This window comes from Micropterus dolomieu, linkage group LG19, assembly GCF_021292245.1.
Source record: "Micropterus dolomieu isolate WLL.071019.BEF.003 ecotype Adirondacks linkage group LG19, ASM2129224v1, whole genome shotgun sequence".
Classification (NCBI taxonomy): Eukaryota; Metazoa; Chordata; class Actinopteri; order Centrarchiformes; family Centrarchidae; genus Micropterus; species Micropterus dolomieu.
This window is the reverse complement of record NC_060168.1, coordinates 27,786,136-27,811,408: the sequence shown is the minus strand read 5'-3', so window position 1 is coordinate 27,811,408 and position 25,273 is coordinate 27,786,136. Positions and strand designations below refer to the sequence as shown.

The 25,273-nt window shown below is 38.6% G+C and overlaps 1 protein-coding gene across 4 annotated transcripts in view; it reads right to left on the bottom strand.

The window, feature by feature from the left end:
* The window catches only part of ldb2a (LIM domain binding 2a), a 94,276-nt gene that overhangs the window by 24,863 nt on the left and 44,140 nt on the right, over positions 1 to 25,273 (bottom strand). For all 4 annotated transcript variants that reach the window (XM_046031112.1, XM_046031113.1, XM_046031114.1 and 1 more), the window contains exon 3: positions 8,409 to 8,581. In XM_046031112.1, the coding sequence (XP_045887068.1) occupies positions 8,409 to 8,581 (173 nt within the window). The remainder of the gene's footprint in view (positions 1 to 8,408; positions 8,582 to 25,273) is intronic.

Genomic DNA, 25,273 nt, shown 5'->3' with positions numbered 1-25,273 from the left:
CCCCCCCCCTGCCGCCCTTTGCTGGTCACATGCTCCACTGCTAACTCCAACACCCTCAAATAAATAAAATACAAAATAAAAAATAGAAGCTCAACTGCTCCAAAAACCCCTTAACGCAGAGCCGCTTCTCTCCTGTCTTGACTGAATATGTGGATCCAGTATAATGTTCTCACTCTTTGTGCAACGGTGCGTTTCCTGAGTTATTCAACCAACTGAGATTACAATAAGTACATATACAGAGAGTTTTGTTCCATTATGAAATAGTATTTCATATTTGGAGAAAACGTCTGCCCGTATCTTACTTTTATGTTGTACATCGTGACAATGCACTTTAATATCTCTTTTACTTTTATTACTATGGAAAAACAATACGAGTAACTAACATTATAATACTGTATACTGAATAAGCAACTTCAAATTACTATTATTTTTTTCTTAAAATGGATATATAGCATTTTGGATATTAACACTTCCATACAATGACTGACATAATTCAGTGCTGATACAGTGGTTTTACGTGCAAACATGCCTGGGATCTGCGCAGTTGGATAATGGGCTTCACTGAGCTAGATAAGTGTGGATTAGACTAAAGCAATGTTTGGAAATAATCCTTGGTGTTTAATGGACAATGAAAATAGTCTTTATTTTTTATTTAGTCTAATTCCAACAGCAGTTTGTCTAAGAGCTGACCTCAGAGTTCAGAGTGAAAGGAAGGATGCAACATGATGTGTAATACCCTTAAAACAACATCTTCCCAAGAACTCAAACTGTGGGTGTGAACCATAGACTGTATATAAAAAGGTGTGAACCATTGTTGTCCAGTGAAAACCATGTATCTCCAAATATGGTGCTTTTTAATTTTTAAGACAAACTGGAGGACTAAGTGTTCCTTTTTGGGTTGAGAGATGTCTTGTACTTCTTTAGATAAATAAACCTCTTTAAAAAACCAACGGATTATCTGAAAATGTAAATTAAATTGACATTTTGGAGATACATGGCTTTCACAGAACAGCTACAAATGACCGACGTGAGTTTTAAAAGTTGACTGAGTACACGAAAAACAAGAAACTGTATTTGTATATTCTAAACATATGTAAGTTTGACTCTTACCCCCGGGTTTTCAGCAATGGTTGAATTATGAAAACTAGGAATATTGAAATTAATCCACTAGTACTCAAATTGCTGCTGAAAGGTAAAAAAACAAAACAACTACTGCGACTTTGGTGTTTTTCTTTTTCTCCTTTGAAATGAAATGCATCACGGTCATTATGTGGTTTCCTGCCCTTTGGGCTGCTGAACCCTATTAAAAGACCAAATATTTAGGCATGTATGAGGAAATAAATAATTCTTTACATCAGTCCTGAAAGTGTACTTGTAGATTTATGTTTTGTACCCACAAGCAGTGAAATAACTTGAATTGTGTTTACTAGTAAGCCAGTGTCTTCTGATGCTTTCCAGGTGCTGTAGCCTACAGTGAAATAACGCTGCACTATTGATTTCTTTTTCCATAGTGCCAAATGTGTCTTTAGCATTGCCTCCACTATTGCTCTTATTTCTCTCCACAAGCTTTCTGCTTCTCTGTAACAAATAAATAAATTGGCAAACCAGCTAAATCAGAACCAGAATAAGAATCACTTTAATTGCCAAGTGCAATCAATGTGCAGGAATTTGTCTTAGTGGCAGTGGTGCAAAGATATATTAACCACAAATGCAACCAAGGCACCCCTTTTCCACAGATTCCACCGTACATTCAATCATACAAAGCTATTTACTTCTCCATACTAAGAGAGAATTGGTTAAAATCTAATATTTCTCACAATGGCTGTAACCAATTTTGTTTTATTTTTAGCTAAATAGTGTTCCCTTATGAAAACTAAAAGTAGGAAAATCCCATTGAATTAAAAAGTAGTCCATTAAATGGTGCAGCCCCTCACAGAGAGTACCCATTGATTTAAGAGCAGGGTCATAAATCTTCTACACAACGGGGCTGAGATCAGGGGATCTCCGGCTCAAAAGAGTAAGAAAGAATAACAGCGTCCTGCTGCTGAGAAACTATTCAATACTGTACCCTAACATGACAATCAATTAACAACAGAGAAGATGAAGGTCATTAAATTGATTATTATGACTGCTTCTGGTGAGTGGTGAATATAGATAGGACCAAAGTTGACTAAATGTACTCAATTATGGCCACAAGCTGTTGCTGTGCTTCATAATACCACATGACATTCTGTATCAGTAAGTATAGATTAAAGTAAATATATTAGATTTAAAGTTTGACAATAGGTTAAAGCATATATTCCTATTTATGGTCAATGTATATATAGTGTGTGAGCTGATGAGACTAGTCAATTAATTGATTAGTCGATCACTAGAAATTTAATCTGAAAGTATTATGATAATTTGTTAATTGTTTAATTTGTTATTTAAGAACAATTACAAACAAAATCACATCTTATCATGTGTGAATTGCTGGTTTTTGTACGCGTCTATGATAGTGCCCTAAATATCTGGGATTTGGACTGTCGGTCAGACAAAAACAAGTCATTTCAATGTCAGCTTTTAGAACTTGTGAAGAGCTTTTTTCTATGTTCTGACATGTCATAGACTAAACAAGAAATCATTTAATCCTATATTGAAAATGATCATAAATTGCAGCCTTAGTTGAGCTGCAAGATGTTATTGAATATTTTCCTTAACATGTCATTCAACTTACAACAGTGGAACTAATGTAACAGCTCAAATGAACTTTTAAATTTAAAACAAAGAAAAATAGAATAAATTGTGAAGTGCAGAATATATTTAAAACTTAAATAGTATATAATTGGAGTGTCCCAGTGGCCTTGCTACCGCCTTTAGCGTCACTGGTTCGATTGCAGCAGTTGTTGTGAGTCATCGCCGCTTCCTCTCTCCATGTTTCCTGAATGTCTCTACAGTCTTCTATGAATAAAAGTTAAATCGTCAAAAAATGTCAAACTAATCTTAAAAATAATAATAGTGCTGGATCTAATGCACGCCTGTCAGACATGTGCATAGGCAAATTAAATCAAATAAAAATGTAGTGGACTCGATGCACTCTTTTACATAACGTACTGAAAAGCAGCAACCTTATAGACCTTCATCATGAACAATACAAAAATAAGCTTTTCATATGCTGCAACTAGTAATCACAAAGGACTCAATTCACAGGATATCATAGATGAAAAGACATTCAGTAAATAATCTAAATGCAAACACATGGTATACTTAAAAAGATCAATGAAATGAAACCTGAGATGGCTAAAAATAAGCAAATGGCAACACACAATTGAATCTACAGTATTGAAAGGAATGTCGGCAGCTTGTTGCTATGGTTGAGATTATCATATATCCCTCAGAAGAAGAAATCAACGCTGTACATCTTCTAATAACATGTAAAGAGTTAATAACCTTAAGCTCCTCCGTCATGTCACTGTATTTGAATCGCTTCTATAATTTTTACGCACTTTGCAATGAGTGCTGACTAGTGGAATTTTAAAAAGTACTATAACTAATAAAGGTAGATTACTGCAAGTTAACGTAAATATAATTTAGTATTTACAACTATAAGTAAAGTTTGGTAGAGTGACAATTCAAACAGGGGTGCAAATTTGAAGAAAATACAATCCCAGCAAAGCTCAGAGAAACACACACAGTTGACATCACAACCACCCCCTTCCCAAAAAAAAAATCCACTCAGAGAATTAAATTCACTTGAGCTGAGATCACCGTGTCACGAACTCGCCTTTTGCTCTTTGCTCGCCTCCCAGCATGCAGAAACCCCCAACTGGGCACCGGTAACAAGAGCCGTGCCCTCAGAGCTAACACACACTGGCCAGGGAAAGCAAAGCCTGCTGGGTAGTGAATAGAGGTGCTGGGATAGTGGGGGCAGCTGAGAGGTTGGGGGCTTTCGGTCAAATTGGCACCCTGTGTCACCTTGTCAACACCTTGCTGCCCTGTGAACCTGCACTCATTCTCCACCAGCACCCAGGTAGCACCACCCACTCTTTGCATCTTACTAACCCCGCCTATTCCTTAGTCTTTAATATCCCACCAGATGAGCAGCAATGGGGAGAGATAAAGACAGCACATGACGCTGTGCTGAGCTCCTTAAAAAAGTGCCTCCTGTTTCAATTTACTTCATCCCTTCTCTTCGATGGTTCGCACCATATGCATTACATTGACTTGTCTAACAGTCTCTTTTCATATATATTCCTTTCTTTTAATTATTTATTTACAATGATTTGTTTTTCTTTCATTGTAGTGATTTTGTGTTATATTTTTAGAAAAACAACCTGTGTGTTTAAAGGATAATTCTGGTTTATTACAATATGAGCCTATTTTCATAGTTTCTGTTGCAGAGATCTGCATGGGAACATGGTGATATGACTACAATAAAGTCACACAGGACAAGAAACACAAGCAAAGATGATCAAACACACTGTAGAGAAGGCCAAAGGTTAGACAAATTATCTGCCAGTGGTTCCCAAAGTGGAAGCTTTTCGATTTTTTATTGTACATTTTTTTCAGGACACTATCCTGAACCCCAATTCTATATTTATATTTTCAAATACATCAAAACAGATTAAATAAGCAATAAACACCATATTAAACACTGTTAACTGTTAATCATGCAGTTATGCTGCAGCTAACCGCAGCTCGTATGATGTCAGCCAGTTGGTACATTTACATCAAGGAGCACGATGACAATTAGACTCGGACTTCATCGTTTTACCCTTGACCTTTATGTTGATTGACTATGACAATGTAAACTAAGGAATAATCGTCTGACTGCTAGTGTTTCTTTCCATGTATGATGTTTTTTTAGCTTCCAAGATGTCATAAAACAAACTACAAAAATAAGACCCACATTTTTTAAATATGTCCATGCTAATAAACCCAAATCTGAACCTGAAATTTTGAAAGAGAGAGAGAGAGAGAGACGAGTAAAGAAAGAGACAGATACAGGCAGAGAGAGAGCGAGTGGGAGAGCAAGAGAGCGAGTTGGGAGCTGGGGATGATTTCTCTAGGGATGAAGGATGCGTGTGTGCATGTGCTGTGTGTGTATGTGTGTGTGTGTGTGTGTGTGTGTGTGTGTGTGTGTGTGTGTGTGTGTGTGTGTGTGTGTGTGTGAGCTAAGGGTGTGTGGGGGGGATGAGAGAGAGTGAGGGAGCAAAGAGTGAGGGAAGAATGAGTGAGCGAGCGAGTCAGGCAGGGGGATGAGAAAGAGGAGGAGAGGTGGTGGAGGAGGAGGATGGGGGGAGGCGGTGTGGTGGTGGTGTTTGAGAAAACCGAGGCGAGGCAGAGCTGATTGAGATTCGGGCCTCCAGAGCTGCAGCTCTCTGCTGCTGCTGGGAGCTCAGGGAGAACACGCTCACTTATTGGAATTCTTTTCCCCCCTTTTTTTCTAATGAATTAATTCTTCTCATCCAATTTAGGTGAAGATGAAAAGAGAGCAGTGCTGCGAGCATCAAATTTAGCTTTTTGTTGACCAGGCCTGGGCCTGTTGTTTCTGTTCTGTACGGTTAATATTGGACACTCGCAATATATTGTGGGTTTTTTTGTTGTTTTCTTGTTCCATTTGGGAAGCCTTGTTTACAAAAGCCAAACAATAGCAACATAAAAACGCATTTCCTGTGTGTGTTATTGGGGATGTTTCATGCTCATTTACAGATATGATAACACAAAGAGCCAAAGACCAACGTCATATCACAGGGGCAGGGGCGTTGCTAGACATAAAGCTCTACTGGGGCACCCACATCCCTCATGTAAATGTTTTATTTATTTTTGCATGTATATTATTGCTAACTTGAGCGGACGTTGCAGATGTTGCCAATTGTTGCTAACTTGACCACGGAGCCTTACACATCCAAAAAACTACGCCAAAGGATCTTGACAATCTTATTGGGGCACAGCACATGGATACAGAGGCACATACCCCAGTAAAAAGGGTCTAGCGACACCTATGCACAGGGATAATTAATTCAGAAGCACTTATCATTAATAGCAAATGGTTATATAGTTTGATATAAAAAAGCTGTGCTCTTTTAAAGAGCTCTCAAAGAATCTGAGCAGCAACACAGATCCAAGTCATCTAATGCATGCACAACCAGCTAACACTAATTCAGTCAATAACATAAATATGTATTTTTATAAATGGTGTGGCTCAAGAGTAAATGTAAAGTAGAAACCCACCGATAAACTGGCCAGGCCGATACATAAGCCGATTTTAGCTTATTATTTATATATCAGTATCAGTGCACTGTATATTGTATGTCTGCTGAAAAGTAAGAAAACAATAATATATAATACAATAATAATAATCCAGATATGCTAAATATATTACAATTATATGTAATAACCACATGCACAGAATATTTAAATAGCCTTTGTTTAGGTTACAGAATGTGTTTATGTAAAAGAAAAAAGAATATAGGCCAATATGTCATAATCAGACTTTTTTAAGCTCTCATATATCAATATTGATATTGACCTCAAAAATCTAATATTGTCTAATAGTGTAAACTCCTTATTACTAAAATAAATTCAAATTCAGCCTTAAATCCATTTAATTCCATTACCCTGTTAAAAAGAGATTCAACATTTAAAAACAAGACTGGAAAAGGCAAGACACTGCATTAGCGTCAATAAAAATGACAGCTGGCAGGGGCAAATGCTTGAATCAAGTTCATTTGTGTTGAAAACTAGTAAAATAATCTCAATCCTTTGGCACATTTTTTTCACTTCTTTTCAGAAAATAAGATTTCAGATGTCAATAACAGACAAAATTTCTTACTAAAATTGAGGGTTTTTTTAAGCAGTGATGTTTTTTTAATTCACTTTTTAGTCTCACAGCCTGTGGCAGGTCAGCCAAAACGTTAATTTCAGACAACACAGACACACAGACACACACAGACACACACAGACACACAAGAGTGAGTGCATACTGTCAAGTCCTGAAAACAAGAGGGTGTATAGCTGTTTAATGTCAGAACAATCCGGTCTGGTGCTGTAGCTCAGGGTTCATGGTACAAGGAACATGGAATCTCTTTAGCTCGCCTGCTCAGCACTGACAAGGTATCTGGCCTCAGATTCATTTAGACAGTCAGCAGAAGACCACTGAGAATCAGCTAGCCATCTGGATCAGACTGTGGTGAAGCAGATATTCACTCCGGCTCACAGGGGGATTCTCTCCCCAAAGACAAAAGCAGATGAGCTCAGCTTTAGTGCTTTCAGAAGACCTATGTCAGGTTTGGATTATCTCACCTGCGCAATTTGTGTTTCCTCCGCTTTTCTTGCTTCTGTCTGTGTCACACTTTTACTGCAAATTAAACCATACTCTTCAAATATTTTATTTATGTCCCCCTAGCCTTTGGAGTACTTCAGGGCTTAAGAATCTGTTAACATCTTTAACATGAAGAATGCCACTGGATTTTGGAGTCCAGCAGAAGGCCAAAATGCTGATATGTAAAGACGGTAAATATGGTTAACTCCAAACACTCTTTAGTGCAGATATTTGGTCAGAGGCATTTTTTCAGCTGAGATATTTTAATGCTGTAATTCAACATCCAGTTAATTTGATTTAATTTGCAGTTTAAAGCAATAATCAGGTGAACAAATGAAAATAGGTTTGCTTGTTCTAATCATTCCCCCTATCCATACTGTCTGTGAAGAGATCCCTTGCTAGTACGCTAGTACGCTAGTGCGCTAGTGCGTTGCATAAGTGACTGTAGCAGTATAGATTTTGTCCCCTAACACATAACAAAGGGGTCTCTTAAAGGCCAGTATTGTTGTAAGACAGACTTGAAAAATTGTGAACCTCTCCTTTAAGACAGAATATACATAAAGTCCTAATTTCTAGATACTTTATTGATGTTGCTAAGCCCCCCAAACATCAACATTACACCCATTTTAAGCATGAACACCCTCTTTACAAATTCAAAAAATGCATTAAAACCTAGACTCAAATTTTATTTTTTATTTTTTTTTGGGGGGGGGGGGAGTCTAGAGGACAGACTTTTACTCTTTCTTACTCTTTCTTACAATTAATAATAAAGTACATATAATTTACTAACTCAAAAAGTATATTTAGTATTAACTAAATTTTCTCTCAGAAATCAGGGATATACATTAAAAATGTATACCAATTTAGCAGATAATAACTAACTTTATAATTCATGAAGCAAATAGATACAGACCTTCCTATATCTGATAGTAAGGCCACCAGGTATGACTTGATAGTACAGGGACAAAATGAAACAGAGAGGAAAAAAAGAATCAAAGAGTGTAAATGGATTTGATCTTTAACCAGTTAAACACCTCGCATAGCCCATTATCATAGCCTGTGATCAATTATTCATGCTGGGAGAAGCTCAGGGGTCAGGTGTTACCTTTGTAAACATTGGCTTCCCGTGCTGGGTGACCATGGTGCACTGATCACAGTCCAGGGTGATGCAGGAGTTGTGGAAGGACTCCTTGGAGTGTTTGAGGATGTAGTGGAGCTCGTTGACCCCTCCCTCGAACACCGTGCTGAAATAACGGGGGATCAACGTCCGGCCGATCGCTGCAGGGAAACAAAAGAGAAAGCAGAGCTGTTAAATTAAGAAGGATACCAATCGTAAAATGATCTGGGGAAATGATCAGTGAGAAGAGGGTGATATTATCATGTACTGCGCCTAACACAGTCTATAATAATGTTTCTATTAGTATTAGGTCTATTACTACTACTTCTATAGTAGTTACTGTACAATTTCAAGGATACCACTGGTATTATTGTAACTACTACTATTATATACTGTAGACTACTGTTGCTACTATTATGATTTAGGACTAGTCATTGTTTAAAATTCTTTCATAACTTAACCAAGTATTTCAACATTTTGGTAAATACTATTTCTTGTCATTGTCTTGTCTGTGCGCTAGCTATGAAGCTGGAGCCTAGAGGCAGTTAGATTAGCTTAGCATAAATACTGTAAACAGAGAGAAATGGCTAACATGGCTTTCTCCAAAGTTTTTACATTTCAGTTTGTGGATGGACTAAACATGTAAATCAGTGAGCCTTAGAGGTGCTGAATTTTGAGAATGTTTTTCTACACCCCCCCAAACTTTTTAATAATAATTAGTCATTTAGCTGCGATGGATTGGTGACCTGTCCAGGGTGTACCCCGCCTTTCGCCCGATGGCAGCTGGGATTGGATCCAGCCCCCCGCGACCCTGTACACGGGATAAGCAGTTGACGATGGATGGATGGATGGAATTAGTCATTTAGCTGATGCTTTTATCCAAAGCGATACACACAATATACAATTGCTACATATGTCAGAGGTCGCATGTCTCTAGAGCAACTATGGGTTAAGTGTCTTGTTCAGGGACACATTAGTAGATGTTGCAGTGGGAATCGAACCCAGTTCTCCTACACTAGAGGCGATGTCTAAACACAAGTAGTCATCCAAGAACTTTGCTTAATAAAATACAGCCTTATGATTTAAATCAGAATCTGTCTGATCAAAGAATAAATATAGAAAGGTACAATTCTGAGTAGGTATTCAGAGCCACCCATAGACATTTAGCAACTTTGAATTCTCTTGCGATGGACACATTGTGTTCGGTACCAAAAAGTATTGAAGTCGATTCCTAAACACTATGATGATTACATCTGCTAAAGTCATTATAGAGTTTAGTGCTAATGCTGCAAAAGCTATGTTACTTTATTTATTTATTTCACAGTTAACATATATCATTTCATATACTAGATATTACACTGGACATTCAACAAACATATAAGCAAAAACATTAAATTAAATTCAGGGTACTAAAAAGGACAGATTGAAGAGAACACAATCCAACATTAAAAAAGAAAAGCCTAATAGCAAAGAAAGGGCTTGATAAGGACATCTGCTGTGGATTCATTAATCAAGATAAACATTTCATTGGCTGTCAAAAGCTCTGTGAAGGCAGAAACTGATCAGATGTTCAAATGAATGAAATTGATTAAATATTTGAGAGCAAAGATGCTCTTCTTTTCCTGTCTGACCCAAACTCATTCCAGGAACACAGAAAAGATTGTTGAGTCTGCGATCCATTGATGAGACTTTGACCTTTGTACTGATTACAGTTCGTTCCTCGTAATACTGTCATTGTAGGAGTCTCAGGGGCGAATTCACAAAAGAATTGGGCAGCTTTTACGGCCACTGAACATGCACAAATAAGGCAACTTAAGCTTTACCATTAGTGCAATATCTTTGTGAATCGGACTTTGACACAGGGCAGACAGCGGTTGCAAGTGATGCACAATTCATGGTGCTATCAGCGGTCGAGATACATTCTTTGTGAATCTGCCCCTCAGTTTTTTATCCTACATGAAAAACGTTCATATTCAAAAATACAAAGCAAGCATTCATTCATATTCTTCCCTTATCCAGACTCATTAAAAACTGAAAAGCCTGCTAATGGGACCAAACAATAAGTGCATAACAATAATCCCACACAAATCATGCAATATTTTTAGCAGTACTAGTAATTATGAGAAGTTTGAATGAACTTGCAACAAAATACATGCGATCGAGCAGCAGCCACCCTCCTAACTGTGGTCAATTTATGAATTAAGAGAGATTATCGATTTATAGAAACTACTGGAATGTCCTGAAACCTATTGAGTCACTGTATCGAACACTGGGCAGCCTTCAGGAAACCTATTCACCCAACAAGCAATACTCCTTTATTCTTAGATCGAGTCTGATTTCCCCTGAAAGTGTCAAATAAATCTTTCAGTACAGAGAGATAAATTCAACTCTTTCCAACACATCTGAAGATTTTCTTAAGACAAATAACAATATCATGAATTTAGGGCTCTCAATCCACTTCTCTCAAGATATGACACCTCAGAGGATACATCATCATACAAGTGAGACTGTACATTAAAGAGGAGAGTATTTTTCAGCATAATGACTAAGTTTAGAATTAAACTGAGTTATTAAGAAAGACAGCTTCTGCAGTGCAAACTTTTTGCAGAAGGCTAAAGAGACAATGAGCAGGCTGCATGATGAAAACTGGAGGAGGAGTCAGGGAGGGAGAAAGTGTCTTCAGTGTTTTATAGCCCTCAGGCTTCGTCTGGTTTCTATCTCCTCTGTGTTAGCTGGCTTCAAGGAGAAGAATGGATGATACAGAGAGAGAGAGGCTTACATTTCCCATTACATTAGGGATGCACTGTGATGGCATGCAAGATACAGATTCCTTGGAATACTTGGATGTATTTTATAATATGAAATCATGTCCTGAAATGTCTTTCCTTCTCAGCTTTAATTTCAGGTTATGACAATATTAAAAGTATATTTTGTTAATAATAAAAATGAAATTTCACACAAGAGCTTCCTAATCAAGGGTTTTGAAACCATCTTTGACAAAACAAAACACTGTCTTTAACAGCAAAACTGTCGCTTCTAAACTTTAGCTTTACAGCTTAGGGGTTCTTTTTTCTCAGAGCTTCTCTACCTCTGCAACATCAGTGAAAATCCCACTCTACCCCCCCCCCTAAGAACCTGAAATCCTGCTACATGTCTTCTATCCACCAGATAGAGGGCAGGAAGTCTAGTTCTTTATATATTATATCTATATATCTTATATATATATATATCTGGTATCATTAGTTGTATGACATCGACATACATCTATTTGAGATGCTTTAGCTGAAGAGCTGCACTATTAACTACAGTATCTACAATGAAACCAATTTCCAAAATCCGAATTCAAATCCTTTTCAAAAACAAAAACTTTTTTTCTAAAATTATTTAGTTTTTAAAATAAAGTAAGGCTGCAACAAATGATTATTCTTATAGATGTTGGGTTTTTTTTGGTCTGCAGACTAATCGTAATCAACTATTTGTTTTAGCTCTAAAGAATTGTCTGATTATAGTCAATATTTTATTATATGACTTGTTGGATGGATATTTTCCAGTGTAGGCGCAGCTTTATTTCACAATGATGTGAAGCGAAAGTGAAAAATGAGATGTTAATGCACAGGATTTACTCAGAATATAAAGCAAGATAGTCTTCAGTGCACAACTTAATATGTAGATCAGGGATTCTGCACGGCACCAACACAGAGCAGCTGCGTCAAACAGCTTTCACTTGGGACAAAAATTGCAGCCTCTTCTGGTAACTGCAGAGCTCAATATTGCAGTTTCTGGTACTTGTTGAGCAGCTGTGCAGACCCAATTTGCCGAATGACCCAGACATCTGCAACACCAAATCTTAGCAGCACATTCCTCCTTAAAGAGTCTGTTTTTCTAGCCTTTATTTTGCTAGCTATATGGTTTCTGCTGAACGCAGATACTCATTTTCAGCACTGCCCTGCTTCATACTCCTGCACACATACATGCCTCAGAGCTGCACTACACTCACAGGCTTCATCCAAACATCAATGGGCAGTTCCACTTGAGCAACTTGACTTGCTCAAGGGCAGGGCCAGTAGTTACTAATTCATTCCGACGCACAGGGGATTTGAACCAACAACTGCTTCTAAGCTGACATTTGTAACACAAACTTTTGATGTCTCCTATTCCAAATATTCAGATCACATTTAAGGTTTCTTCTGAATATTTTTAAAATGTGTCATGCCATCTTCTGGCCTATCTCTAATGGGATTACAAGACACCTTAGCAAAACACTGATACAGTTTACAGTGTTGCATCAGGTACCAGTGAGACAATAAAATACAATCCAGCAGCTTCAGTTTGAGAAAGAGATTCATGAGTTTGAAGGCTTATCAGATATCAAAACACTGCACAGCTGATCATAATACTCTTGAAAAGGATTTTCTCTGGAAAGTTACCATGGTGGCCATCGTTTTATTTTTATCACTCTCAAGATAAACAGCATACCTACATTACAAAGTAATCTACCAGGAATGTGCTGCCAACGTAGCGACTTGCTGGATGCTGCAGTCCAGCAAATTGGAGCAACATTCAACTTTTTTGCTGGGTGACCCTGTGTTTTTTGTTTGTTTTTTGTTGCATTGGCATCTTGCTGCCTCATCAGAATGGCCTTATTAAAATGAATGAGAGGGCAGCTTTTTTATGCAGGTCTAATGTCGGTCTGAACCCTGTCAAAATCAGTGATTCCTAACCAGGGATACTTGTACTCATGGGAGTACTTTTGCAGTTACCAGGGGGTACATATGATTGCGCAGTAGCTTGGCTAATTTGAACAAATGACTATGACTTTGTAAAGAAAAAAAACCCACAAGCATCCACTTGTATGTATGTGCAGGAGGATGAGTCAGATTTATTAAGGCCAATCTTTAGTAAATTTAGTGTAACCAAAACTAAATTCCAGGAAAGATAAGCGTCTGCACAGGATTGCTCACCAACCTAAAGTCTAAACATTAACTATACCAGGGTCATTCTGTGTTGTATTAAAAATATCGTAAGAATATAAAAAGAATTATAACAGAAAGTGTTAAATAACATCTAGTTTCAAATCAGTTCAAATGAACATATTTGGATCGTGAGGTGTTGATGAAGTGGCTCATCTGATAGGGCTGTAAGAAACACAGAAACCCTTTAAACACCAGTATACATTCTTTTGTATTCTTTTTAATATCGTTGGTTCAAGTTAGAATCAACCCTCTAATCCCTCTAAGTGGTAGTGACCTGGTCTACCCACTGAGCTACACTGAACTGTTAAATAACAGCAAAAACAAAACAATCATAAATCCTGACTTTGGGATTATGAAGGCAAGCTTGTTGGGATTTCCTTTAGCCTCTCGTTCCTCGCCTAGTGGAACAAGTCTCCATGTTTCTCTACATTTTGCTGCCCATCAAATCTGCATCATTAGAACATTGCTGGGGAAAAAAATCGGGACGGCCACATTATCCAGCAGCACATGGCCTCTGATTTCAAGCAGAAATAATCCATCTTAGAGTCAACACTCTGTTGGCTAGAATTATGCTCTTTCCCCTTCCCCCAGGGTGGGTGGTCAGGAGGAGGTGTGTGTGTGTGTGTGTGTGTGTGTGTGTGTGTGTGTGTGTGTGTGTGTGTGTGTGTCTGGAGGAGGAGGAGATGAAGTGAAGCCTGGGAATAAAACTTCATTTAGAAGTGAAATGTCCCCAAAGACAGTGGCTAGAGAGGCTCTTGAGGTCAGACCTGGATGGTAGAGTCTCAATCAAGAGAGAGAGAGAGAGATGAGGGTGATGTTGGCAGTTGGGTGAGGATATGGGGGATTTGAAGAGGGGTAGGCAAGGGAGGGGGTGTACCCGTGACTGGCATGTTTTTAAAATTCGATAAAGTCAGGCATGACTAAATAACATATAAAATGTTTGGCATCGTGAGCAGTGGCTGAGGGAAGAGGAGGGAGGGAGGGTGAGCTGCAGGGTCTGCTTGCCGCGGATGACTGTGTAAATGATGCTCTCTCTCTCTCTCTCTCTCTCTCTCTCTCTCTCTCTTTCTCTCTGTATCACTCGCACTGCGCTCTCTCTCCCCCCTCTCTCTCTCCGTATATCTCGCTCCCCCCCTCGCTCAGCCTCCACCACGGTTGAAAAACAAAGTACGTCTAGGAGTGGAGCTGACTGCTAATGCGGAGGAGCTCTGAGCAGACAAGGGGGAGGAAGGGAGGGAAGAAGAGGAGGAGGAGGAGGTATGTGTGGGGGGGTAGAGGGATTGGGACAGCAAAAAATGAGCGAGGGATGAAAGCGAGTGAGAAACACAGAGAGAGGGAGAAAAAACTAGGAGGGAAGATGAAAAAATAAGGGCTTGTCAATGAGGGGAAGAAGACTCACTGAGGGGTGATGGGAGAGAGAGGGAGAGACAGCAGGAGAGAGGGGGGGAGAGAGAGAGGAAGACATGGGAAAGGGTGGGTGGGGATGCTCAGGTGATACGCAGATCTGCTTCTTGCCCTCCTCACCAAGCCATACAGGAGCTCTGGTTGTGTCTTCTCGACCAAATCTGCCCTAATAAAACCCAGTGTGCGTAGCCCAGGGTGACAGAGTGATAGATAAGCATGTAATGATTGCCATGCTAGCAAGTTTTGGATCATTTCAAGCACAGTAGTCATGTGTTTCTCCTCAAATATTTTCTAGGCTCCCTCACTCAGTATTTACATTGTGTGCGAACACTTTGTTTCTTTGCTTTATGTCAGCAGGCCTAATTTTCTTGCTCAACTGCACTTTTAAAGGACTATAACAACGACCAAATCACTTAGGTGCTGGTGCATGTTTTGAGCTACTGTACTTGAATGCACTTTCATCTTGTTAACTGTCAGTTCTCAATGTTCAGAAATGAACAGGGATGAAAGGAGGAAGATCTTTTTAAAACAGACAACACAGCATTTTCTGCTTTTCTCTGTTTTTAATAATAAACACATCTTTATTGTTGGATTTCAGACTGTTGAAGTCTGCCAAAGAAAGTAATAAGCAAGTAATATAATAATGAAGACATCACCTTGGGTTTTCAGGTCTATTGATGAGCATGTTGATTAATAGAATGAAAAATTAAAGAGTTGAAAAAATAATTGTCAGATTAATGTTGAATGAAAATAATAGTTAATTGCAGGCCTACAAGAGTCCAAGTTGATGTCTTCAGATTGCTTCCTTTGTCCAGCCAACAGTCCCAAAAATATTCAAAGATACCAAAGATATTTTACATATATTACGTTTGAGATACTGGAGTGTTTGTTTTTAACTTGATAAATTCTTAATTTTTGTTAACTAATTAACCAACAAAGTGATTAATCAACTAGTCATCCCTGTACTAGTTTCAGTGGGTAATGGTATGCAGATTTCCATCCCCCAAAAAAGCACACAACCGCATAATTAGTTATGCATAGACAAAAGGAGAAATCCACAGTGACATGAGAGGCACAATCTTTTACCACACTGCCAAAAAGGAGCCTCATCAACCCCATGTAGTAGCCCCATGTTGAAAACACTATCATTTATCTTTTAATAGGCAGTCAGATTTCTCACTCACCAACAGTGCACAAGCCATCCAAACTTCAGACAAATAACTGCAGAATGACAAAACACTTGCATGGAGTCCAGACAAGATGAAATACATTTGTTGGCGATCTTTTTTATTTTGCCTTCCTCTCTCTTTTCTCTCTTCTTCTTCTTGTTTCCTTTTTCCTGCACCATGCTGATTGGCCCGTCTTCAGACACGGGGCACTCCAGAGATACAGATTAGCTGGCACTTGTTTGGGCGAACACGACAAGCAGCATATGCCTCTCAAGTAACGTGTACCCAAACATGCAATTTACAAATAATTAACGTGGTGTTAATTAGTCACATTAATTCATGCCACTTTGTTGGGATTGTTTCCCCCCGTCGGTCCCCAGGACTCCTGCCAGCAACATCAGCCAGCGAGACGGCGAGAGCGATTTTTGTGCTCCGAAGCGAGAACGGGGCGTTAGAAGAAAGAAGGGTCGCTGGCTTGTGTATACACAGCGGCACACACACACACACACATACAGGACACAGAATACATAAAGGCACATACTCAAAAACGCAGTCAACCACATATGCAGAGTAATATGCATATTTGGTTGATATTTATATTGATGAATATTCATCTCACTCTTATGGACACATGCACACCCACAGAGATGCGTGTATGTGTATGTGTGTGTGTGTGTGTGTGTTCATGTTTTAGATCAGTATAGAAAATTCAACACCTTATTCTATATTGTTTTTATTCTCAACACATCCCATCAAAAGACCAAAACCAACAATTTGTGGGTATGTCTCTCAATACTTTCCTACTTCCCAACCCTGCCTGTGACAGCCCCAAACCTATTCATTCCTAGTGATGACATGCTGTCAATCTTTAAAATCAGGTCACAACTATATAGTTCTGTTTAAAAAAAGAAAAAGCTTAATTATGTTCTTAAAAAGCTGGACACTAGAGAACGTTATTCAAACGAGAAAATAGTGTAGCGATTGGGGACTGTTCAGCTGTTGGATTCACATTTGGTGCACTAATGTGTATTCACAGCAGTATGACAATCTATGTGGCTCTGACTCAAAATAAACTACGTTCCCTATGTTTATTCGTAATGAAGGAACATGTCAACCAGTGTGGCTCGTGTTTTTTAGCAGTGTTTGGACAACAGTGCAGCTCTATGACACAGAGGGATCAGACTTTGGCTACACAGACAGTATTTGTAGGATAAATTTGTTGTTGGTTTTGGCCTTTTCATGGGATTTTTAACAGTAATAAAGATTTAAATAGAAAGATTTTCTTGAAAACATTTCTAAAAATATAAGGTGGGGGCTGTATGTAAAAAAAAATTCTTAAATGTTCTACAAATAATTAAGGTCTAAAAAACCTTAAATGTATCAGGAATTATTTTATCAAATAATGAGTGAATAAGACCACGTATCCAACCATGCCAACTTAACAAAAATATTGAGGTTTGATACCCATTCCTTGTCTGTGTTTGTGTGTAAACTGGAAAAACATCAACTCAAGGGCCGTTGTGGTTGTAGTTTTATGTTATATTGTATGTATTTTACATTATAGTGCCCGTGTGTGAATGTTTTTTTTACACTGTGTGTGTGTATGTTCTATATATACTACTTATACTTATATATCCTGGACATACTGTGTGTGTAAGTGTCTGTGTGATTATCCTGTGCTTGTACGTGTTACATATATGTGTGTAAGTTGACATCCATGGTGCACAGGAGAGCAGCAGAGCTACAGTATATGTTGTGAATTGGCTGAATCTGTGTTGTCCATTCTGACACTGACACACATACAGTATATACACACACATACAGTAGTAATGATGCGCCTAGGGAGTACAGAGGCAGCTAGGTAAACAATATGCACACCCACATGCATGAACAAAAATAAATACATGTAAACGTGCAGAGATGCACCAGGAAACATAATTGAACTATGCCATCGCCTCTTCCATCCCTCCTGAGTAAACAGACCATCCATTATTATTTTTTAGATTTGAATTCAAGATTTTGTACAAAAACTTAAAGTAACATTTAAGCCATCTCTTATGATTATTATTACAGCCATGTGACTTGTCCAAGAGCCCTTAAGCAAGACACTTAATTTTCACCAGCTCACCGGCTGTAAGTCACTGAGGGCAGACATGAGCTTCATGCTTAATGCCTGAAATGTTTCGAACCAGCAGTTAAAGTCTATTTATGAGACAGGAAAGAGCAAATACGTTATAGCTCTTGAGTCAAAGAAGTCCCAGAATGTCATGCTGAACCAATCACCAAGTATCAATCACATTTTTCATGAAGTAGAGCGTAAGAGGCTGGAACCATGACTGGTTAAAATAGTAATAACTATAAAAACAAGCATGGCAGGCTGTCACTAAACACCTTCCATGTGGCAGCAAACACTAGAGGAGTTTTACTCTGAACGAAAGTCATTACATCGAAGTTATTTATTAAAGTTTATCATCCGATGTCTGTAAAATATAGACTTTCTTTTCTTTTCTTTTCTTACTTTAAGTGTAATCGTTTTGTGAGCCACAGATAAAAGGTACTTCTATCCTTTGAAAAGTACCATCATTTCCGTCTTTCTAATTTTGTGCTATCAATCAAATTTTTAAGAAAAGAATGAAACCCAGACCACCCAGACTTGTCAGCACTGCTTGTCCAACCCGTCCAGCTAGTTAATGATTAAACCGCATGCTGGTAGAGTACAGTCAAATTAAAAGCGGTAGGGGTAAGAAAGTCGGGAGATACTCAGTGGGCGATTATGCAGCAAATGCAGCTTTCCGCAGTGCAGAAGAGAAAAGGATGGAAATGAGAAGGGGGAGACCAAGGAGAAATTGTGGATGATCATAATGTCTGCATCCTGCAAATATTCATCAGACAATCACTGTCTCGTTTCAACAGCCAGGTGGAGCTTCATAGATAGAGCTAGGCACTTAGAGGTGAGGGGTTCAATTCCCTTTGAGTTTAGTGGAAAGTTGGGGATACTAACATTTACAGAGTGAGAGATTCAGTTTCCTGTGTGGCTTTCTGGAAAAACCAACACACTAATGCTTAGTCTTCATTCTATACTATCAAATATAGATTAGTGTAGTGTCATTTATCCTATAAATTTAGATTTTGGGCTATATAGATGTAATTGACTTGACGTATTATTGGCATTTGACTTTGCAAGTAGCTCAGTACTTAAAGAAAATGGCGAGTATCTGCACTCTGAATTAAAGCACAGAAAAACCTTAAGGAATGGAAATGGTCAACAACCCACCTTGGTCTTCATCGGGCACATGGATAACATGACAAAGGAGGTTGTATGTAAGCACAAATGTTTGTTGCATCCTATTGTCAAGTGATCAACAAAGAAAATTAAATCATTATTATTATTAACGACTCTCCTGATACATTATCAAGATAGCTGTAAATATATATATATATACAAAACATACACAACATACACAATATTTGTATATTTATATTTCTGTTTAGAAACAATGATAAGTGGAGACTGCACAGTTACGGGATGAGTAGCCACGTCACAATACAGGAGAGTATTTCACTGTAACAAATCAAAACTCTATGGGAGACTGACACTTAAGAGGACATGTTTACAATTAATATCATATCAAAATTCTGGGGTTTTAGAAAATAAATCCAGAAAGTGTTACGGTGGAGTAATTTCTTCCTAATAACCCCCTCTTTGTGTTATTATGATGTCATGTCACATCACATCCTGCCATGCTAAATAAAGAGCAAATACAAACAGACACTTTCAGAAGCTAATTTTTAGACTGTATTGAATTGTTTGAAGCATATGTTTTCCCAGGGGGACTGTCTTGATTCTTAACACTTCTGCTCTACATTTTTACATTTTAAGACATTCAGCTCTCTCCCCAAGTGAATCCCAAGTGGTTAAAATGACTGAGCAGGGACTTAGTGTCTCCTTCGAGGATAATCTCTGTCTTTTCAGTTATTGAATGGTCTCTGTAACCTCCTCCACCCTCATAACCTAAACATAAGGTTAGGCTTAAGCAAACAGATTATGGGACCTAAAAACTGGGTAGATCAACAGAGAGGTAATATTGATTTCTTTTCAGTCTGTGACATGTGTACAAACCAGTGCTTGCTTAGATCTACAGTATGTGTTGTAATCAATAAGCTAAGCTAAAAATACTATTAAAGTCGATTATTACCCCTCGGTGTGAGCTACTGTTGATGATCGGTGAGAGGAGAAATGCATGGATGAAGCTGACATATTGATCTATGAGTTTAATCGATGGTTGAGGAGAGCCTACACTACTTGGCAAACAAATTTCTTCGTCGACTCATATCTCTATCTAAATATCCATCATGAGCTACCATTACTGGGTCAACCGGGAGGGGTATTAGTTCATTGGCGAACTGATTAAGTCAACTCAAGTTAATTGTTTGTCAAGCCTCTGACAAACAGGATTGTCACAAAATGTTTTACAGAGAACACAGCCAGAGATGTAAGCAACACAAAAAGTAACATGTTCACAATTTTTAAAAGATGGGTTCAGATTGTTTAAACTCTACCTTAATACAATACTCACATGCTGATATGAACATTGACATACACTATTAATTAATTCTGCCCATACTGGCGTTTTTCCTTGACTGCAAAAAATCCGCAATCCTTGTTCTGTCCAAAAATGCAACCCAAAGTTAAGCTGTGACTAAATTTTAGCAGTTTGAGTTAAAAGGGGGATTTGTGCATTAAGGAGTTCCAGCTACAAAGCATCTGCACATAGCCACTGTAGCTGGCAAGCACCTTCTTAAGAATGTAACTACATGTTGGAGCTACGGCAACTACGAAGATACCATGTTGACATCAGAAGAACTTTGGCTGTCACCTATAAGTCTCTAATGCCAGTACAGATTGTTGATAACGAAGAAGACATTATGGAAGTTGAAAAAAGCATCATTAGTCCTCTCCTTTTCAGAAACACAGATCTGGCAAAGACATAATCACTGCAAATCCTCTGCTTACAGCAATCCCATCATAGTGAATGAAACAATGTCAGAGCATCAATCGTCTCATATGCATAAACATTTCAATTGTCACTCTATATCAGTAGAACCCAAACAGGTTGTCAAGAGCAGTCAGGGTCGTAACTTTAATCTGAGGGGTCACAAGATGATTAACAGAAAAGGAAAGCCAAGAAAAAACATGTATTAGCAACACAAAATCGTTACTTGTTTTTTACAAAAATTTGACATGGAAGATTCACTTCCTGGCTAAAAACATGCAATGAGCCAGTAAACATGTACAATATGCACAATACATCCAGCCAGTGTTGAGCAATAGCCTACCATCAGCCGGTGAAATCAAACTCTGAACTATAAATCAAAACCTACCTGTAGTTATCTACCGACTATACCGTTCACCCCTTATCAAGTATAAAACCAGCTTTAGCCAAATCCTCTAGAGTTACTGTTTTTTAAGTATGAAATTCCCTCTTTGTTGTTTACTGAGAATTTCCTTCCTGTGGCAGAGGGACACGTCCAACAATAAACTTGCACGTGACTACCACGATGAAGATACCCACTTCACTTTGCTAACTCAGACTGCTGAAGCATCATTTTAGCTTTGGCTGAACTAATTTTTGCAAAAATCTCTTCATGGACAGTGTGGTTAAGAGGAATGATAACAGCAACCACCAACTTTTTGGATGTGCATATAGCTATGTGAGTATTGCATTAAGTCTGAAATCTGAACCTGTCCGTTAAGATATCAGACTAAAGCACATATATGTGTAAGTTTACATATCGGCAACAAGACTATATACTGTATACAGTACATCTAGTGTCCCAAAAGGTTAAAAACACCCAGCATATATTCTAGAGGCACACTTACACATAGACATACTGGGGTCCGTGAACAAAAGTCTCAACACACATGCATGCGTTCACACACTCGCTCAAACACAAACCAGAATGTGGGAATCACTGCCCAGAACATGAAATATTCATCAGTCATAAAACTTTAATTCAATCTCTCTCTCTCTCTCTCTCTCTCTCTCTCTCTCTCTCTCTCTCTCTCTCTCTCTGTATTTCCTGTCATTTTGGGGGCTGCTATATTCTATTTTGTGAAGTAAACACTTCTCCCACTGCCCCTGCAACGAAAAACAATAATAGATTTCATTAAAAACCCCTTTTGCACAATTGTCCACACGCATGAGCCAAAGCACATCATTAAGACGCTGCTACATTTCAGATGGAGGAAACCACTGTTCACGTAGTTTTAAAATTACATTTCAAAAAGGAAAGCTGCTGGGTGGCAAAGAGAGGAGTGGGCCGCGTTTAATACTGTGATGCTGAGTTTTAGAGGTCCCCTGTTATCAACATTATTGTCACTCAAACGCAGACAAGAAACATATAATCATACCAATGCTCAATATCCTCAATATAGTTCATAAAAAGAAAAGAAAATCAGTAGCATGTATACTTTTGTGGTGTGTTACCACACTCCAGCAATGAGTTTAGGTTCAATTAAATTTTAGCAACCAAAAAGTGGGACTACAGTGGATCAAAACTGTATATTCTGTATGTTGGTGTGATGTATGCCAAATTTCCATTAGAACAATGGCAATACATTAAGATGATGATGAAAGTATAAACAAAACTCAAATTAATATTTAGAGTATTTGAGTTTAAAAACGAAACAAACGTATCTTATCAATACACAAACTATACTGTATGTAAGAGGTAGAAATAATCAAACAATAAGCAAGAGAGAAGCACTTCAACTCCTAGACAGAGGAAGAAAATTAAGATTCTGTATGTCTTTGTCTCGTTTTCCCAACATCTGCAGCCCAGTTTTGGCTGAACGGACCTCTATCATTTTGACTTTCCCAGCTGAAATCTGGGAGGGAGAGGAAGAGAGAGATAAGGACGAACAAGAGAGAAAGAAAAACAGCAAAGCAGAAAGATAGAAAGAGGGAGAGACACACATGTCCAGTCACCCTCATCCAACCTCAAGCCACGCGTGGATGGTGACTGTTTGGGCAGGGAGGGAAGCAGGAGGGGAAAAAGAGGATGGGGGAGGGGTGGGGGGGTCGGAAGTGTTGGGGATGGAAGGGAGTATGTCCCCCTGAGGCCGGCCCTCATCCCCTCTTCACCTCCATCCATAATTCAACAGGGGCTGCCCTCCCCAGCCGCACCGACCCCCAGGGCGCAGCTCCGCCGGGAGGACACAACACGCAGAGAAGGAAGAAGAAAGACACCCCACACCACCATCACACCAACCACCACACACACACACACACGCACACACACCCACCACAAATAGTGGCCCAAATAGTGTAGGACTGAAAAAAATGCCAGAACTCACTGGTGAGATGCATCATTTCCCCCACAAGTTGTCATACTGCAGTCACACATATTGTGAAGGACAGAAGTGTAATATCATTCCATATTGCCTGACTGCATGACACTGAGTGCTCAAACAGATGCCATTTGACCAGGATCCTCATAGAGTAAATTAACAGCTCACACAAACCAACACACACACACACACACACACACACACACATGCAGTCTGAGTGTGACTCAGACTCCTGGTGAGCCAGAATCAATGGTAATGAGCATTGCCTTGCGCTGTTTGCCCTCTGATAATAGAGCTCTGATCTAAAAGAGTCAGCGATACCTGCTAGGCTCTCAGCAACTCACCTGAGGGAGTGGCAGGTTATGGTTAGATGAGGGGTGGGGTGCTGTTCTTAAAAAAATAAACAATAAAACAGAGTACCACATTGCCATATGGGTGATTTTTCTAATGTCTTCTCTTTTGCATCAGAAAAATATGTTAGGGTAAAATGTAGTACAGAGCAGACTGCATTCTCTCAACACTATCAACCAGACATACATACTAAATATTTAGGTATCTGTAAACTGCCAACTTTTTGTATTTTGCTTCTCTGCAATAGCTTGTGGTAACTAAGACCTGATTTGAGGTAACTAAAACACTTGTTTAAGGTGGCATTCATGATGATTATTGTTGATAATTGATTGCTGCAAATGGTAAATTTACTGCATTTATATAGCTTTTCTATGCAGAACTATTTACAATTTGCCTCTGATTAACCCATTCACTCACACACTAACGCCAGGGAGCTAACATGCAAGGTTTGCTGAAGGACATTTCGATTGAACCGCCAACCCTGCGATTAGTGAACAACTCATTCTACTTGCTGAGCCACAGCTGAACAGCTGGTTGCATAAGAATGCAATTGATTGTTATTTTAGTTGCATTTAGTTGCAAGAATTGGTTATACAAGCAAAATCTTTTTGTGTCATTTATTGTCAAAAAGATACATCATACAAAAGAATGAGCCTACAAGATGAAAAAGTAATTTACATATCATTTTGACTTTGAATTTCTGATCTGAATTGGGAAGCTGTTACTGCCATTGTTTGCTTTTGTGTGCATGAATGTGTATGTGTGGAAAGACAGGATGAAAAAGCGCCATATAAACATTTAATACCTTAAGTAAAGCGGTGCAGGCCCTTTCATAGACTATGGAGACTGATAGGTCTCCACAACACTGTATTATATATAAATATGGATTTCTCAATGTGTCAATAACTTTGCACTGTGAACGTGCGCTTCTGTGTGTGTGTGTGCACAGTTTCTTTTTGTACATATCGCAACACATTTTCTACTGCCTCTTTGTATTTGAGACCAGGAGTGCCCTCTCTCTGTGATTTTATGTTTTTGTGTGTACATGTTTGCAAATGCATAGGTGTATGTTTAAAAGCACTCTTTCACTGCCTCACTGTGTTTGTGTGTTGTGTATCAGCAAGAGCGTACTCTCACTCTCACTGTGTGTATATACAGTTTGTGTGTGTGTGTGTGTGTGTGTGTGTGTGTGTGTGCGTGTGTGCGTGTGCGCATTTTCTTGGTTGAATTCTTCTTCTACTCTCTGGTATTCAGATGAAAATGCTATTCATTATTGATAAAACGTCCCTCTCTCTCAGAGCCCATCTTGTTGACCTTTCTGGAATGTTCTACTGTTAAAAGCTCATGTTGTACTTCACTCTTAGAGTAATTTTTTCATGAACTGCATGTTTGTCATCATGACTTGTAGCAAACATTCACAAATCCCATTTCAGCAAAACAAATCGCAGATGTGTCAGGTATTAGACCTCATGTGAAGACTGTCCAAGTATACGTTAAATGTCATTTAATGTTGTTTAATTTGTTAAAAAATGTATGTTCACAATGATTTGTATTAATCTTAGTAAACACTGCAGCAGATCTGATTTGATTTGAATCATTTTCAAA